The 19005-nt window shown below is 40.5% G+C and overlaps 1 protein-coding gene across 2 annotated transcripts in view; it reads right to left on the reverse strand.

The window, feature by feature from the left end:
• Positions 1 to 14870: 14870 nt before the first annotated feature.
• LOC132683079 (collagen alpha-4(VI) chain-like) overlaps positions 14871 to 19005 on the reverse strand; it is a 117164-nt gene continuing 113029 nt past the window's right edge. Inside the window, exon 37 of one of the 2 annotated variants that reach the window (XM_060638650.3) lies at positions 14871 to 15431. In XM_060638650.3, coding sequence (XP_060494633.3) covers positions 15256 to 15431 — 176 coding nt within the window. In that variant the 3' untranslated portion in view covers positions 14871 to 15255. The remainder of the gene's footprint in view (positions 15432 to 19005) is intronic. The other variant, XM_060638651.3, reaches the window with a different exon arrangement.

Raw genomic sequence — 19005 nt, forward strand, 5'->3', positions numbered from 1 at the left:
CCTCATGGTAGATCTTGGATGACACCCAACAGATGAAAGGGATGAGAAAGTTCCAGCACTCTGTGGCAAGTGTGCTAATATCACAAAACAAGAAGAGGACCCTTATTTTCTGGTGGTTTCGCTGGGAAGGTGTGGCCAAGAAACTATTGGGATGACGGTCCAAGACTTTTAGAAAGAACTGGTATGAAAAACTGGAACGGACCCACACAAAGAATTAGAGTTAAAGGTAGAAGTATGACGCTTAACCACCATTTGAGTCTCCTGTTCCCAAAATCCAACTGTATCTGTTCCTTCAAAGGGTTACCTAAGCCAATGAATTCTTCTTATTGTCTTCACTCATTTTGAGTTTTGCTTCTGTCACTTAAGTCCTAAAGAGTCTTGACTAAAGCACAAGAGATGAGGGATCTGTCTACTTGACCTAGAGATTTAAAGGGGGAGTTTTAGGTGCCTTTGTATCAAGTAGGGTCCTGTTTGGTTGCTGGTTCCAGAAAGCCTGATAAACCTAATCAAATGAATAAGGAGTTTGTAATCACATGACAAGGAGTCCAGGATAGGCAGTTGACAGTGTGTAGTTCGAATGCCTGTAACAAGAAGCCAGACTTTTTCCAAGGGTCTGCCGTCCCTAGCAAAGGGGTCTGCCTCCACATCCTTATGTGCACATTGTAGGTGACAAGAGCGAGGAAGCCAAAAGGCAACACCAACAGGCTCCTATGTAGTTCTGAGTCACACAGCCCCTCTGGCTACAAGGGAGTCTGAGAAATTGGGCTTTTGGGGTTCCAGCGTGTAAAGTAGCTTTGGAAAGGTTGAAATCCCAAGAGACAGTGTGATGGTGGCAGTGAGAAAAAAAGACAGTAAGAAAGGAAGTCAGTGCTCAAGGGACAAAGTTTGTTTGTCAGGTGTTTTCCCAGCTTGGAGAGTCTCTTCCCATTGCCAGCTTTGGAGAGTCCTGGGGAGGTACAGATTGTGGGGAGCTGCTGCTGTTAAGAGAAGTGATCATTGCAAACATCATTCTATAATTTTGTTTTATTTTTTTTCATAAAGGAGAAAAGACACAAAAAAATACACAAAGGGAGAGACCACAAGGAAATGATTGGCAGATTGGCTACATAAAATTTGAAAACTTCTACTCTCTATCTTTACTACACACACACACACACACACACACACACACATATATGTAAAACAAGGTCTGAAAACTAATGGCAAACTATAAAAAATATTAGTTACATATATGACAGATAATTTTCTTTATTTGCAAAGAAATCCCAATATCAATAAGTAGAGATAATGAACTCTGTAGAAAATTTGACTTAAAGGCTATAGATTGGCAGTTGTTGAAGAAAACCCAGAAATCAAAATAGCCCTCCTAAAAAAGGTGACCAACATATTCATAATCAAATAACCATAATAAAAACAAGCTACCATGTTTAATAGATCAGATTCACCAAAATTTTGAAATTTGATGAAACTGGTGCTGGTTTTGTAATTTCATAATGTATTTCACAAATGTATGAGGAAGTGGGCATTATGATACCACAGGGAGGAATTTAAGTTTGCAGGGCTATTTGGCAAGATCTATAAAATTTAAGACACATACTTCTTTTGCTGCAGCAATCTCATTGCTAGTAGTGAATTTCTTTATCAACATTTGCCAAAACATAATGCAATCAAAACTTATATTCAACCTTCGTATGCTGTTATGGTCCTCTGCTGGTGTCCATCTGTTGGATAAGTGCCCATGTAATGTCTTTAATATCAGTCTTAAAATGTATCTACTGACTAAAAGCTGGAAGTTACCAACTCATCTGTCCATAGGAGACTAGTTAAGTAGATTGCGGTCTTCCAATCCAAGAATATGTGACATCTTTCTATTTATTTGTGTCAAATTCATTTCCTTCAACGATGTCTTATAATTTCCGGTGCACTAGTTTTTCACCTCCTTAGTTCAATTTATGCCTAAGTACTTTATTCTTTTTGATGCAATTGCAAATGTGACTGCTCTCCTAATTTCTCTTTCAAATAGTTTGCTGTTTGTGTATAAAATGCAACTGATTTTTGTATGTTCACTTTGAATCCTTCCACTTTACTGAATTTGTTTATTATTATAGCAGCTTGTTGGTGGATTCTATAGGGTTTTCCAAATATAAGAGCACATCATCTGCAGAAAGGCCATGTTATTTCGTCTTTCCTGATTTGAGTGTCTTTTATTTCCCTTTTCTTTTCCTAATTGCTTCTGTCTAGGACTTCTAGTACTGTGTTGAATAGGAGTGAGGAGAGTGGGCACCATTGTCTTATGCCTGATCTTAGAGGAAAAGCTCTCAACCTTTCACCATTGAGTGTGATGCTAGCTGTGGGCTGGTCATATATGTTCATTATTATGTTGACATACATTTCTTCTATATCCAATTTGTTAAGAGTTTCTATCATAAAAAGATACTGAGTTTTGTCAAATGCTTTTTCTGCATCTATTGACGTGATCAATTTTATCCTTTGTTCTGTTAATGTAGTGTCTTACATTTATTGATTTGCATATGTTAAACCATCCTTGCACCCCAGGGATGAATCTCACTTCATTGTGGTATATTATCCTTTTCATGTGCTGTAGAATTTTGTCTACTAGCATTTTGTTGAGGATTTTTACATCTATATTCCTCAGAGATACTGGCCTGTCATTTTCTATTCTTTAGTGTACTTATCTGGCTTTAGTAACAGGGTAATTTCAGCTTCATAAAATGAGGTTGGAAGTGTTCTCTCCTGGTCAGTTTTTTAGAAAAGTATGAAAAGGATCATGTTAATTCTTTAAATGTGTGATGGAATTAATCACTGAAGCCATCTGGTTCTGGGATGTGTTGTAAATGCCTGACAATTAGCTTTTTTGATTTTAGTTTAAGTTCCCAACATTAATCTTCTGGTTGCGGAGGCATTCATTTCAAAGACCTCCATCTCAAATAAACATATTGCCACACACAAGATAAATGGCCAGGTTGCCATACCCATGCAAGTCTTGGGTGACCTACGACACTGACCATTTGAGTGACCCTGCACTTCCCTTCCTGTGACTTAACTCCTGCTCTTCTGTTTTAAATTCACCAGTAGTGAGTGAGCCTGTGAAACCCTAGGGACTCCTCCTTCAACCCTAATAAATGCAGAACCCAGGACCACACTCTCACAGTCTCTCTACCCACAACCTTGCTATATGGCCCCAGGGCATACTACGTGCCCTCCAGGATTTGTAATAAACCTTACTTTTTTTTCGAGGTTCCCAGAGAGTTGTTGCTGAAGTACATCTTACAATCACAATAAGAACCTCAAGGGTCAGTGCAGCCATAACATTAGCTCTGGTCAGGGAAATGTCTGTGGGGGCTTTCCAGACCAGGTACCAGTCCAGGTGAGTGCCCCCATGTATTTCTAGCCCATAGCATCACTACTGATAGGCTGAGACCAACAAAAAACATGGGCTTTTCTTTGTTGGGAGATTTTTGACTATTGATTCAATCTTCTTACTCATTATCGATCTGTTCAGATTTTCTATTTCTTCATGATTCAGTCTTGGTAAATTGTATGTTTCTAGGAATGTATCCCTTCTAGGTTATTCAATTTTGGGGTGTATAATTGTTCACAGCAATCTCTTATGATCCATTATATTTCTGTGATATCAATTATAATGTCTCCCTTTCATTTGTGATTTTGAGTCTCCTCTCTTTTTTTTTAGTCCAGCTAAAGGTTTGACAATTTTGTGTACGTTTTTAGAAAACAAGCTTTCTTTTGTTCATCTTTTCAGTTGTCTTTCTAGTCTCTATTTCATTGCCCTCTGCTCTAATCTTTGTTATTTCCTTTCCTCTGCTAACTTTAAGGTTAGTTTGTTCTTTTTTTATTTCCTTGAGGTACAGAGTTAGGTTATTTATTTGAAATTGTTTTTTTCTTACTGTAGACAGTTATTACTATAAACTTCCCTCTTAGAACTGCTTTTACTATAGTTCATAAGTTTTGGTATGTTACAATTCCATTTTCATTTGTCTCAAGATATTTTTTTATTTCTCTTTTGATTTTTTCTTTGACTTACTAATTGTGAATCAGGTCTCTCTTTGATATTTGACGGTTTTATTATAATGTGTCTCAATGAAGTCCTCTTTGTGTTAAATCTGTCTGGGGACTTCTGAGCTTTATGTGCCTGGATGTTCATATGCCTCCTCAGATTTAGGAAATTTTCAGCCATTATTTCTTTAATTATCTTTCAGCTCCTTTTTTTCTGTCCTTCTTCTGAAATTCCCATAATGCAAATATGGTTTTAGTTGGTGGTGTCCTATAATTCACACAAGCTTGTTTCACCCTTTTTCATTTTTTGTTCTTCTTTGACCGGGTAATTTCAAATGACTTATCTTCCAGATCAGATTCTTACTTTCTGTTTGATCAAGTTTGCTGTTGGTGCTATTGCATTTTTAAATCTCATTTATCATATACTTTAGCTCTAGAATTTCGGTTTGTTCTTTTTAATGAATTCTATCTCTCTGTTGAACTTGTCATTTTATTCACATATTGTTTTCCTGATTTCATCGAGTTGTCTATCTGTGTTCTCCTATAACTTGCTGGGCTTCCCTAAAAAAAACATTTTGAATTCTTTGTCGAACAATACGTAGAGCTCTTTTGCTTTGGGGTCTGTTACTGGAAAATTATGTTCCTTTGGTGGTGTCCTGTTTCCTTGATTTTTCATGTTTTTTGTAGCCTCGATGTCTACATATTTGTTGAAGCAATCACTTCCTTTGGACATACAAATGGTTCACCTGCAGATGGGTGCTAGGGTGCCAGCTGGGTGGGGTGTGGTGGTTTCAGATTTGGGGAAGGTCTAGTATCATTTCTGGGCAAATCTCTCAGCTGAGGTTAGTGCTGGCAAAGACTGTAGGGATCCTCAACAATCAAGGTTTCAACCAAGATGTCTGTAGCTGCAGTAAAGCCTGCTGGAGTCTTCAGTGGTAACAGCCACGGGGGACCACCTGATCCCTTTTTGTCCTATGAGCGATGTCATGGCCAAGGGGATTCCTTTTGGTGCTAGGTCAAGCCTATGGGTGCCCTCATGGTGGTGGCAGCACTGGTGTCTGATGCATTTGTGCCTATCGAACAGCCAGTGAGCTGGAATCGGGAGCACTGGTGCTCACAGAGTGACAGCTGCTCCAAGGTCTGGGGCACTGGCTAGCCTCAGTGGTAGTGGCTCCAGTGCCTCAGGTATGAGTGCTTGTGGCACAACTGTGGACGTGGGGTCTGGAGTATGAGCATTCACAGAGCAACAGTGGCAGGGCAGGTCTAGGGCAACTGGCTAGCCTACAATATGATGACTTGGGTACTTGAGTCACAGGTGAGCACCAAGAGGCCACAGAACCAGGTTCTAGAGCAAAGATATAGACAGAGATAGCATCTGAGGGGCTGAGGTGCTGGTTTTCCTGCATTATGTGGCTCTGGCACCTGAGATGTGGGTGTGCACACAGCAGCCATTAAGCCAGGGTCTGGAGCGCAGGTACACACAAAGCTGGTGTCTGAAATGCAGCTACATGTGGAGCAGCTATGGCTCTGGGGTCCGAGGTATGCACGGGGCTGTGGGGGCAGGAGGTGCGAGTTCCAGGGCAACACAACAGCAGCTCCTTCTGAAAGGTACACAGCAGCATCTTTCTTCTGGGGGTCCGTGGCAGCTACGGCTCTTGGTATGTCTGTGGCAAAAGCTGTTGGCTCTTGGGGTCCATGCCAGTGAACGTTATGGGGTCCTCTGCTATGAGAGCTATGGGGAATCTGCCACTGTTGCGGGGGTTGTGAGGTCCTCCGTGGCAAAGGCAGGAGGGGGTCCCTCTGCAGAGCAGGGCACCAGGTAGATGGCAGCAAGTAGCACCTGCTGCACAGCTGATTGTGGCAGCCCCTGCCCCTCTTCTTCACCCTAGTCGTCTCCAAATGTCCCAACTAAGACAATTTCCCCAGTGATCTTTTTTATGCAGTGATTCATTTTTTGCTACACTGTGTTACAGTAGATTCTTGATGGAATTCGAGCCCTTCCATTGTTATTTCGGATAGTTGCCTAATTGCTATTGTTTTGGTGCTGGTGTGTGAGGAGACAAAGGCCAGGATCAAGTACTCTGTCACGCTGCTGACCAGCAATGATTTTTTGAATGTGACATCGAAAGCTTAGGCAACAAAAGCAAAAATAAACAAGAGGGACAACCTCAAACTAAAAAGCTCTGCACAGCAAAGGAAACAATTGACAGAATGAAAAGGCAACCTATGGAATGGGAGAAAATATTTGCAAACCATATATTCAATAAGGGGTTAATATCCAAAATATATAAGGAACTTCTACAACTCAATAGCAAGAAAGCAAACAACCAGGCTGGAAAAAAAGCAGCAAAGTACCTGAATAGGCATTTTTCAAAAGAAGATATACCAATGGCCAAAAGTACATGAAAAGGTGCTAAACATCACTAATCATCAGGGAAATTCTAATCAAAACCACAATGAGAAATCACTTCACACTTGGATGGCAATCATTAAAAAGAGGTAACACATGTCGGTGAGGATGTGGAGAAAGAACTACTTGTACACTGTTGGTGGGAATGTAAATTGGCACAATCATTATGGAAAATAGTACGGAGGCTTCTAAAAAGATGAAAATTAGAACTATCATATGATCCAGCAATACCACTTCTGGGTGTTTATCCAAAGGAATTGAACCCAGTACCTTGGAAATATCTGTGCTCCCACATTCACTACAGCATTATTCACAATGGCCAAGATGTGAAAACAACCTAAGTGTCCTTTGACAGATGAATAAAGAAATTACGGTGTGTATATACAATGTGACATTACTCAGTCTTAAAAAATGGTTACCCTTCCACTTGCAACAACATGGATGAACTTAGAAGACATTACACTAGGGAAAGAATTCAGATATGGAAAGAAAAATACTGTATGATCTCAGTTATATGTGGAATCTAAAAAAGAAATCAAATACATGGAAACAGAGAGAAGAGTGGTTAACATGTGGGAGAAATAGGGAGATGTTGATTAAGGGGTACAAAGTTGCAGTTATGTAGGATGAATATTTAAAGATATAATGTACAGCATTATGACTCTAGTTAATAATTCTGTATTTTATACTGGAAATTTGCTAAAAGGGTAGACTTCAAGTGCTCTCACCACATACCAAAAGAAAAAAATGGTGGGGTTCCCAGGTGGCTCAGTCAGTTGAGCATCCAATGCTTGATTTCAGCTCAGGTCATGATCCCAAGGTCGTGGGATCGAGCCCCATGTCAGGCTCTGCACTGAGTGTGGAGCCTGCTTAAGATTCTCTCTCTCTCTCTCTCTCTCTCTCTCTCTCTCTCTCTCTCTCCCCCTCTGCCCCTCTCTCTCACTCATACTTTCTCAGTAAAATTTTTTTAAAAAGTTAAATAAAAATAAAAGGTAACTACATGAGCAGATGAAAGCAAGAATTCATTTTTTTTATTCTTCACGTCTATAACCCAAGCTAATAGAAGTGTTCTTAGCATATAATAACTAAGATAAGTAAGGGTTCAGTAAATTTTTATTTGGATAAATATTACTTCTTATATCTCTCCTTTTAAATTTCTTTCTAAGTCCTGTCCAGTTCTAAGAGTCAAAATTATGACAATCTATTAAATGGGAGAAAATATTTGCAAATGATATATCTGATTAGGGGTCAGTATCCAAAATATGTAAAGAATTTATACAACTCAACCCCCAAACAAAACAAAACAAATAATCCAATTAAAAATGGACAGAAGGCATAAACGGACTTTTCTCAAAGAAGATATCTACATCCAACAGACATGAAAAAATGCTCAGCATCACTCATCATCAGGGAAATGCAAATCAAAACCACAATGGGATATCACCTCACACCTGTCAAAATGGCTAAAATGAACAACACAAGAAACAAGTGTTGGTAAGGATGTGGAGAAAAGGGAACCCTCATGCACTATTGGTGGGAATGCAAACTGGTACAGCCACTCTGGAAGACAGTATGGAAGTTCCTCAAAAAATGAAAAATAGAATTACCATATGATCTAGTAATTCAACTACTGGCTATTTGCCCCCCACCCAAAATCAAAAACACCAGTTCAAAAAGATATACGCACCCCTATGCTCATTGCAGCATTATTTTCAATAGTCAAATTGTAGAAGTAACTCAAGCATCCCTCAATAGATGAATGGATAAAGAAGATGTGGTATATATACACAATGGAATATTATTCAGTCATAAAAAGAACGAAATCTTGCCATTTGCAACAACATGGATGGAGCTAGAGGGTATAGTGGTAACTGAAGTAAGTAAGAGAAGGACAAATACCAGGTGATTCCACACATACGTGGAATTTAATAAATAAAAAACAAATTAAAAAAAAGATACAAATTAAAAAACAGACTCTTAAGTATAGAGAACTGATGGTTACCAGAGGGGAGGTGGGTGGGGGGATGGGTTAAATGGGTGATGGGGATTAAGAGTACGCTTATATTGGGCACCTGGGTGGCTCAGTGAGTTAAGCGTATGACTTAAGCTCAGGTCATGATCTCAAAGTTTGTGAGTTCGAGCCCCACATTGGGCTCTGTGCTGGTGGTGCACAGCCTGCTTGGGATTCTGTCTCTCCCTCTGTCTCTGCCCTTCCCCTGACTGAGTGCGCTCGCGCGCGCTCTCTCTCTCTCTCTCTCAAAATAAACTTTAAAAAAGAAAAAAAAACGAGTACACTTATACTGATGAGCACTAATATAGAACTGTTGAATCACTGTATTGTACACCTGAAACTAATATAACACTGTACATTAATTGTACTGGAATTAAAATAAAACAACCAAGGTATTTCAATGGACTTCGAGATTAAAATGAGACTGAACATCGGACATAACTCTTCACTTTCCCCTGAGGAAAGTGATTAAGAAATCAAACCCGGGCCCAGTCTGAGTATTTCTTTTCCTAACAGAAGGCATTCTGATATAATTGCTGTCTTCTGATGAATGAAAAACTCATGCTTTTACAATGAGCCCACTCATAAATACATAGTGAAGAGCTTGCTTCCGCTTCCAAAGAAAGACATTAACTCAGACCAACATAGAACGTGTTCTACTTGCCTGAATCCAAAGTTATATGCAGATAACATTAGCTCACATGTTCTGGTTTTGTATTTCCAAGGAATTTATGGAGTACTGTGGTGCATAAAACATAAATCAATGGCACAAAACATAAATGTACACTTTAGGGACTACACGTAAAGGAAATACCTGTGGAGACAGAACTCTGGTAGGAGACTTGAACATAACTGCCATCCATGTTCTACTTCCCAATCCCAGGCACCTCCCTTTGCAAAAGGATGACAAACTAGGGACCCTAGGAAGCAGGCTCTGAAACAGAGCTTAACAGGTAGATTATTTATAAGGGAGTGCTTTTGAGGCCAACACCTGTGGAAAGGAAGGGAAGAGAATCCAATTAGGCAGAAACAATAGTTGGGCTGTGTGGGAGTCCCAAAGAAGTTCTTAGCTGACCCCACAGACAGCTCAGAGCTGGGATGGCCCTGTAAGTGTCCCAAGTGGTGGGGTTGGACCTTTATAATTTAAATTTAATACTGACCAGTCATTGGATACATCTGCCCATGGCAGGATGCGAGTTTTTCTTCAACCGAGGAAATCTCCAGTGAAGGCTAGCCTCTGAGGGTCACCAACCAGCAGCACTCACAGCAGCTGGAGGAAAGAATTCTTCATTCCTAAAAGGCGGGTATGGGTGACACATCACAGCCTGTACCACATTGCCATCCTGACTCCAATGGTAACTGCATCTTTGCTTTTTTTCTGCCTAGTCTCACCACATAAGGTATAACAATATAATTTAATTTTGCCTGTTTTTGTAGCTTAGATGAATGGAATCCTATTCTGTGCATATTCCTTTCTCTCAAAAATATCTTTTGTAAGATTCAGCCATGTTGCCGAATCTTAATTCAGTTTCATTAACTCCTTTCCACTGCTGTACACCCTGTTTTAGTGTAGCACAGCATGTTCACCCATGTCTTTATTAATGGACATATGGGTTGTTCATGACTTGGGGGTCTGAACTTGGTGCTGTGAACATTGCACATTAACGTGTATGTATCCCGGTGATCATGCACATGAGTTTCCAGGGGATACACCTAAGACTGAAGTTGCTGGTCCAGGGTATTTGTATTTTTAATTTTAGTAGAAAATGCCAGAATTATTTCTAATTTTCACTCCCTAGAACCATGTTTGTGAGTCCCCATTGCTCTCTATCCGTATCCCTGGGAATAGGCTCGGTAATGCTGCGGTAACATCCCCTAAATCTCAGTGGTTTACAGCAAAAAAGGTTCCTTCTCAGCTGTATTTTGTGTTCCTGATCACTGCAAGATCCAGGCTGATAGAGCAGTCTCTATCTATAACACTGCTGTTCTCTTAGATCTTTTTATTTTTCCAGAAACATATTCATATCATCTACAAACAGAGATTATATTACTTCTTCCTTTCCCATTCTTCTGCTTCTAAAGCTTCCTTTAACTTAACTGCATTGGTGTTTTATATATTTTATTACTAGATGCATACAAATACTTAATTGTTTTATCATTAGGAAGATACCCTAAGCCAGCTAACTGATCAACAGACTGGTGGCTGGCTACAGATACATGAGCCAGCTCAGCCCAACTTTCTTCAAATTATATCACCCCAAAACTTAGTGTTCTAAAACAACAATCATTTATTCAGCTCATTATACCGTGGGGCGACAATTTGTGTTGGACTCAACTGGGTGGTTCTTTTGTCCTCAGCTGGGCTTGCTTCTTTTAGGTGCCTAAGGTAAGAGAAGAGCCAAAGAAGGAATGAATTAGTTTGTGTGCAAAATTTAGACAGACTACAGGAGGCAAGAGATGTTCTTCTCATCCCCTGTCTCCTCAGCCAGAAAAGACCAAGGTCCAGAAAAAATGGAGTCAGTTGTGTACGTCACCAGGGAAATCACAGAGGGAATCAGATGCTGAATTCTGGTGCCCAGTCTTGGTATTTCCCATAACACCATAATCCCAACTATGAATCCCCAGCTACATTGAAAACATACCTCTTGGACTATTCAAAAACCAAAGGAATAATCCAACACAAGATCTCAAGATGGCAAAAATTTAACAAAGTTTAATAAAATTTAATAATAAAAATTATTCTAACTTTAGGCTACCAAATGATTCATTACATGAGATTTGATTTCACTTGGCCTTTCTAATCTTAATTCCTTCATCAGAAAAACCAATATCCCCAAAACAGTTCATAGTGATGATATGATAACTGATCCAAAGAGGAAATTAAAAACACACAAAACTTTTTCCACTTGGCTGATGGGGCACTGATGTCCTGACATCTGGAACAAGTGCAGAACATCTACAAAGCAGAGAAATTTTCTACAGTGAGAGGTATGGCATGAGTCAAGCATTATTGGGGGTGGGGGGTTCCTTTCCAACAGTCTCTGAAAACAGATAGAGAGTTACAAAATCAGGACTGAAAGAAAATCAGTTGGGCCCTGTGCAGGGCAGGCAGTTCTAAGGTGAAAAAACTCACAGTCTAAGGAGACTAATAAGTAAATGACGTAAACATAGTGGAAAAAAGGCAAAAAGAGAATGTGCCCAAGTCAGCCTATGGCAGGTAATGACTAACTTTCTTTAAAAGGGATAATCAGAGGAGTTTTCAGAGAGGCAATGAGACCTGAGCTGGATTTTGATACAGGTAATGGATCTGGTAGATGCCTATGAAATACTTTACCAACAAAAGAATTAAAAGGGCACTCCCCACAGAAGTATCACCAAAGGCAGCAGCATGGATAAATAGGATGTAGAATTGCCAGAAAACTATACATGTTCTATTTAGTATTGTTCAAGTGAAAACTTGAAGGGACAGAACAACTGTCACCATTGGTGAGGCTAGAGACTGGATGCGAAGACCCAATCTCTGAGGCCTCGGATGCTACACTAATGCTTCTGAGTGTGTCCTATCAGATTCGCGAAGCTTTGGAAATTTGGAAACAATGCAAAAGGACATTCCCTGTAACAGCACTGTGATGCAGATGCATCCCCCAGAGGCCCCTCAACAGAGGGATGTTGCCCCAGCTGCTAGGAGCACGGTTGGCAGACAGCTCTCAGGTGGGCCCCTTCAGAGCTGCCTCACCCATGAATGTGCCTTTCCTGGGGCATCCCACTTCCAACGGCTAGTGGAGGCAGCCATTGGTCCCAACTAATTCCACACACCTGAGGCAACTTTGGCCAGACTTTTAGCCCCAAAGCTCCCTGTGGGGTTGGCCAGGGCTGTCCTTAAGATTCCTGACCTCACAGTTCAGCTTTTCTTTCAGTCCATCCCTGCTGTTTCCTCTTCCAGACTTGGGCCAGACCAGAACCGCCAGGGCTGGGAGGGGAGCATCTGAGGTAGACAGCAAAGTCCAGCTCCTTTATGTCAAGCAGGAAATTTCTCTCTCCTGTCTCAGTCTATCCTCCTACCCGACCCACTTTGGGCTCTGACCTTCAGAATTCTCTGACCTTCGGTGGCAGCCAATGTTTTGGAACAATGGAGTAGAGCCAAAGGAGCACTGTTCTGGGGATCAAAAAGAATTCCAAGCCAGTTTCTGTTAGGTGCCTGGGTCAAGAAGCTTCACCTTTCTGAGAATGGGAAGAAAAAGGGGAAAAATTAGAAAGAACAATGCCAACATCCAAGATTTAGTGGTAGGAGTAGGTAAGTACATGAAATAATGTTGGAAAGTGTCTTATAAATTGAATACTATCTAGAACAATAGATATTGTTTCCAATCCTTGGTCAGATTGTCTAACTCATGGCTTTCCTTTTTTCTTTTCTTTTTTTTTAACATTTTTTAAATTTACATTTTAGTTAACATATAGTGCAATATTGGTTTCAGAAGAATTCAGTGATTTATCACTTACATACAATATCCAGTGTTCATCACAACAGTTGCCCTCCTTAATACCCATCAGCCATCCAGCCCATCTTCCACCCACATCCCTCCATCAACCCTTAGTTTGTTCTCTATCATTAAGAGTCTCTTGTGGTTTATGGCCCTCTCTTCCCTGAAAGCTTTCCAAGTACACTTTCTGCTTGGGTCAGAGGAGCTCTGAGGAAGAGTTATACCACCATCTATTAAATGCAAGGAGAACTACAGGCGGACCTTATAAGCGTTCCAAGGATGGTAACAGCCGACACCTGAACAACTCCTCCCAACTTCCTCTTATATTGAATCTTTGCCTTTGGGTTCTCAATTTCTAGACACTGGAAGGGCAGGGTGGGGATAAGAAGTGGAAAATAGATCACAGCTCAAATCACATACCATCCTCAGGATAGATACGCTCGACCCCTTTATGCCCAGGCAGCTGAGGTTACGCCTAAAAGAGAGAAACGCATACACACACCTGCACAACGAGCAGCTCTTTCAAACAAGATGGAACATTTCCATTTCATTCTAATCATGAAAATGCGTTAGTAAAATCAGGTACAAGGTAGTGTGTTAAGGAAGGGGAAAAAGATAGTATTCTAGGCATTTCTGGATTATACCAAATGATTACCTTTTGGAGAAAAGATTATAAGTGATATTTATTTCTTTCATGTGCTTTTCTGTGTTTTACAAACTTGCTGCCATGAACACATAGTTATCATTTTGTGATCAGATAAAAATAATTGCCATAGAAATAGAATCAAAACATTAATGTTTCTGTGATTATTTTATATAAAACTGGTTCCTATCCCATCTCCTTTGTCACTGGGCTGAGAGGAGGAACAAATAGGATTCTGTTGAACCAGAAACTTGCCAGAGAGCAAACTCCCCTCTGGGTCCGTGGGGGCACCCACCAGCTGCTTGTGATCCTTTACAGACTGAATGTTTATGTCACCTCAAAATTCATATACTGAAGCCCCAATGTGACTGCATTTGGAGATACAGCCTTTAGGAGGTAATTAAGGTTAAATGAGGTCATAAGGGTAGAGTTCTAATTCTATGGAATTAGTGTCCTTGTAAGAAGAGACACGAGAGAACTCTCCCTCCCTTTCCTTCTCTCTCTCTCCCCGCCCCCATCCTCATTCCCTCACTCCCTCCCTTCCTCCCTCCGTCACTCTCTCCCCACAGAGGAAAGGCCATTTGAGGATGGAGTGAGAGGGCAGCTTTCTCAAACCCAGGAGCCCTCTTCTTTTTTCAAATCGTCCACACTTTGGTCTTAGACTTCCAGTCTAGTTTGGACTTCCAGAACTATGAGAAGGAAGTTTCTGATGTTTAAGCCACCCAGTCTGGTATTCTGCTATGGCAGCCCAAACTGATTCGTACATGACCCTCCCAAGGCCCCACATCAGGCACCCTCAATATCTAGCAGCTCTAGATTTCCATGTAGTGCCCATTTCTGCCCTGAAGCTGGGCCCAAGTTAGAGGCCTGGGGGATAGAGCCATGAAGCCAGAGGAAGAGCTCCCAAAATCATAATTTCTTCACTATCTATATGGAAAAACTTTTCATCCAGGGTGAACCTAGACCCTTCATTTCATATTTGCATTGAAAACATCAGCTTTAATTGTTGAGTCACCAAGTTTCAAAGCACAAGAGTCGTAACAGATGACAAAGACTCAGTCCCACGGCAAACTCACTGCTTTCTCACCATCATCTGCTATGTCACAAAATATAACACAGATTGCAGTGAGCAGGTATCACACACAGTTTCACACCAAGTGACTTAGTCAAAATACCTTTATTTTTACACAGAGTAGCATGGATTAAATATCACATTAAAAATTTCCAGACCCCCACTTTGACTAACACTTCCATGTTCTCTTAGTGACAAACAAGAATTCAAGTTGCAACTCACTTCCAAATTAGGTTTTATTCACTGCTTCCATTGAGTTTTCTTTTGCCACAGAGCCAAAAAAAAAAAATTTTTTTTAAGTAATGTTGTAGGTAAAATTCAAGTTTCTTTTTCATTCAGTTCTACGTCCTTGACATACTTGCTAAGTATGTTAAGGAATCTTGCAGGAACCTTTCAGTTAGTCTTTTAACCACTAGAATGCAGTCCTTCTCAAGTGACAAATCATCTGGCCCACATCCTCGCTCATAGGAAAAAATTCAGGGGTTAGGAATCCGACCAATGAGATTGTAGAGTGAGCAACATAATTTATGAGCCGTATGGTACTGTCTCAGGAAAGGTAATCTCATTTTCGTCAGCTCTGAAAACAGAAGCAGCTGCAAGGCCCTACAGGGGTGTTGGGACACACCGGGCCTCGCACTCTTCCTTGGTTTGGAACCGGTTCGCGTTGCCCCCGCAGCTGCCATACCAGAACTGTTGGCAGGCCTGCTTCTCCTTGTCATAGTACCATCTCAGGGTGTAATTCTGGCACTCGCCTTCCATTGGATCGAGGGAACAAGGGCCTGCAGCAAAACGAATGCAGAGAGAGCTGAACTTCCTGCATGAGCCTGACAGCAAAGGAACGATGGTTTGGAGACACAGACTGGGAATGAATCCTAATCTCACCCCCCACTGGCTGTGTGAGCCTGAGCTTATCCTCTCTGAGCCTCAATTTCTTCAACCGTAAAAGCAATTAAAAAAAACCCACATCCCAATGTTTTTATAAGGTGGCACAGAACATACATGAAAAGTGCAATACAGTTGTAACTATCATTTTGCACAGTACCTGGCATATGGAATGCATGCTAGACAATGTAGAAATGAGTGAACGAATGAATGAATAAAGCTTTCTGATACCAAGAAACTCCTCAGTTGCTTATAATACTCATCTCCCTCTTTTTTTTTTTTTTTTTAACGTTTATTTATTTTTGAGACAGAGAGAGACAGAGCATGAACAGAGGAGGGTCAGAGAGAGAGGGAGACACAGAATCCGAAACAGGCTCCAGGCTCTGAGCAGTCAGCACAGAGCCCGACATGGGGCTCGAACTCACGGACCGCGAGATCATGACCTGAGCCGAAGTCGGACGCTTAACCGACTGAGCCACCCAGGCGCCCCTCTCCCTCTTTTTCAAACCGTATCAATCCCTTGCCTAATCTCAAACCTCCAGCTGTCTAATGGCCTAGCAAAAAGGCAGCTTATTTATTATATAGTATACCCTGACACTTGCCCAAGAAGTTAAAATATCTCTTCTAAGAAAAACATGATGTTTCTGGAGAATAAAATAGTATTGAGATCAACAAGTTACAACAGAGCAAGATTTGAGATGCCCTGAATTTTAAATCAGACACTAATTTCCCCACGTATGTAACTTGTGCCTTCCAGAGAGAACCAATTTCCTTGGGTACACTTGAAGTCACAGAAAAATATTCCTGTCTGAGTTCAACCATACAGTATAGAATAATGGCATGCTCCAGATGGTTTCCCCTGGGTCTTCCAAGCACCACCAAATAAAGAAGATAATGTCTTCAGAAAGCAAGGGGCTAAAATTCATTGTCTGTTCCTTGGAAGACACCTCCCATTGGCATAATCAGCACAGACTAGTTTTCTTGAAGGAGTGATAAAATGTGCTGGACCCAAGGGAAAGAAATATACTCTTAATAGGGTAAAGATTTGATCATGGAAATTGTCCACAAGAAGCAAATGCTTCTCCAAAACTTGTTGGAGTCAACAGGAAAACACTCCAGTGGCGAACTTTTGGCTGTACTCTGTAGATTCAATAAACAGACTTGCGGCTCAGCAATCAGCTGGTGCCCTCTAATTTAACAAGCCAAGGACTTGTTTAAACCAATCATTCATAAAGCAAAAATAAACTACTGGGACTTCATCAAAATAAAAAACTTCTTAACAGTGAAGGAAACAATCAACGAAACTAAAAGGCAACCTATGGAATGGGAGAAGATACTTGCAAATGACATATCTGACAAAGCGTTAATATCCAAACTATGCAAAGAACTTTTAAACTCAATACCCAAAAGACAATCCAGTTAACAACTGGGCAAAAGACACGAACAGACATTTTTCTAAAGAAGACATACAGATGAAAAACACATGAAAAGATGCTCAACACCACTCATCATCAGGGAAATGCAAATCAAAACTACAATGAGAGGGGAGCCTGGGTGGCTTACTCAGTTAAGCATCTGACTCTTAATTTCAGCTCAGGTCATGATCGCACAGTTCATGAGATCAAACCCCATGTTGGGCTCCATGTTGACAGCACAGAGCCTGCCTGTGACTCTCTCTCTCCCTCTCTCTCTGGCCCTCCCCCATTCACATACAGGTGTGCTCTCTCAAAATAAATAAAATAAACTTTAAAAAAACTACAACGAGGGGCAATTGGGTGGTTCATTCAGTTAAGTATCCGACTCTTGATTTCAGCTCAGGTCGTGATCTCACAGCTGGCCAAGTTCAAACCCCACAGTGCAGAGCCTGCTTGGGATTCTCTCTCTTTCCTCTCTCTCTGCCCCTCCCCCCCCCAAAATAAATAAATAAACAAACAAACAAGCAAACAAACTTTAAAAAACTACAATGTGATATCACCTCACACCTGTCAGAATGGCTAAAATCAATAACACAGGAAGCAACAGATATTGTCGAGGATACTGAGAAATGGGAACCTTGTTGTACTGTTGGTGGGCTTGCAAACTGGTGCAGCCACTCTGAAAAACAGTATGGAGGTTCCTCAAAAGTTAAAAATAGAACTACCCTACGATCCAGTAACTGAACTACTAGATATTTACCCAAAGGCTACAAAATACAGATTTGAAGGGGTACATGTACCCTAATGTTTATAGCAGCATTATCAACAGTAGCCCAATTATGGAAAACCCAAATGTTCATTGACTGATGAATGGATAAAGACATGGTGTGTGTGTGTGTGTGTGTGTGTGTGTGTATATACACACATATATATATACACATATATATACACACACATATACACACATATACACACATATATATACACACACATATATATACACATATATACACAAAATATATGTGTATATATGTATAGTGTGTATATATATATAGTGTATATACACAATATACATATATATAATGGAATATAATTCATATATATATATAATGGAATATAATTCAGCTATCAAAAAGAATGAAATCTTGCCATTTGCAATGACATGGATGGAGTTAGAGAGTATGATGCCAAGTGAAATAAGTCAGAGAAAGACATACCATAAGATTTCACTCATATGGAATTTAACAAACAAACATAAAAAGGAAGAAAAAGAGAGGAAAACCAAGAAACAGATTTTTAACTACAGAGAACACACTGAAGGTTGCTGGAGGGGAGGTGGGTGAGGGGATGGGTTAAATGGGTGATGGGTATTAAGGAGGACACTTGTGATGAATACCGGGTATTCTACCTTAGTGTTGAATCACTAAATTCTACACCTGAAACTAATATTACACTGTATGTTAATTGGAATTTAAATAAAAACTTGGAAGAAAAAAAATAGATAATTCACTTCTCTTAGTGACACTGTGGCTTTTGCCTTTAAAATCCTACCCTTGCCTTTAGTCTGAGAGACAAACAAACAGAGGCTGCTTCTTCTAGATTATACTTCTAGAGCAGCACCATCCAGAACTTCCTGCAATGAGGGAAACGTTCTATCTTTGCAGATAAATACCCAGTGTCTACTGAGTATTTGAAGTGTAGCTATTGCAAGTAAGAAACTGATTTTTTGGTTTTATTTAATTTCAAATTATTTAAATTTATTTTTTTTAATGTTAATTTATTTTTGAGACAGAGACAGAGCGCTAGCAGGGGAGGGGCAGAGAAAGAGAGAGACACAGAATCTGAAGCAGGCTCCAGGCTCTGAGCTGTCAGCACAGAGCCCAACATGGGGCTCGAACTCACGAGCCTTTGAGCTGTGAGATCATGACCTGAGCTGAAGTTGGCTGCTTAAGCAACTAAGCCACCCAGGCGCCCCCAAATTAGTTAAATTTAAATAGCCAATTTGGCTAGTGGTTGTCCGGTGCACCTAGAAATGAGTAAATCTTTGATGCTTTAT

This window comes from Panthera onca, chromosome C2, assembly GCF_046562875.1.
Source record: "Panthera onca isolate mPanOnc1 chromosome C2, mPanOnc1 haplotype 2, whole genome shotgun sequence".
NCBI lineage: Eukaryota > Metazoa > Chordata > Mammalia > Carnivora > Felidae > Panthera > Panthera onca.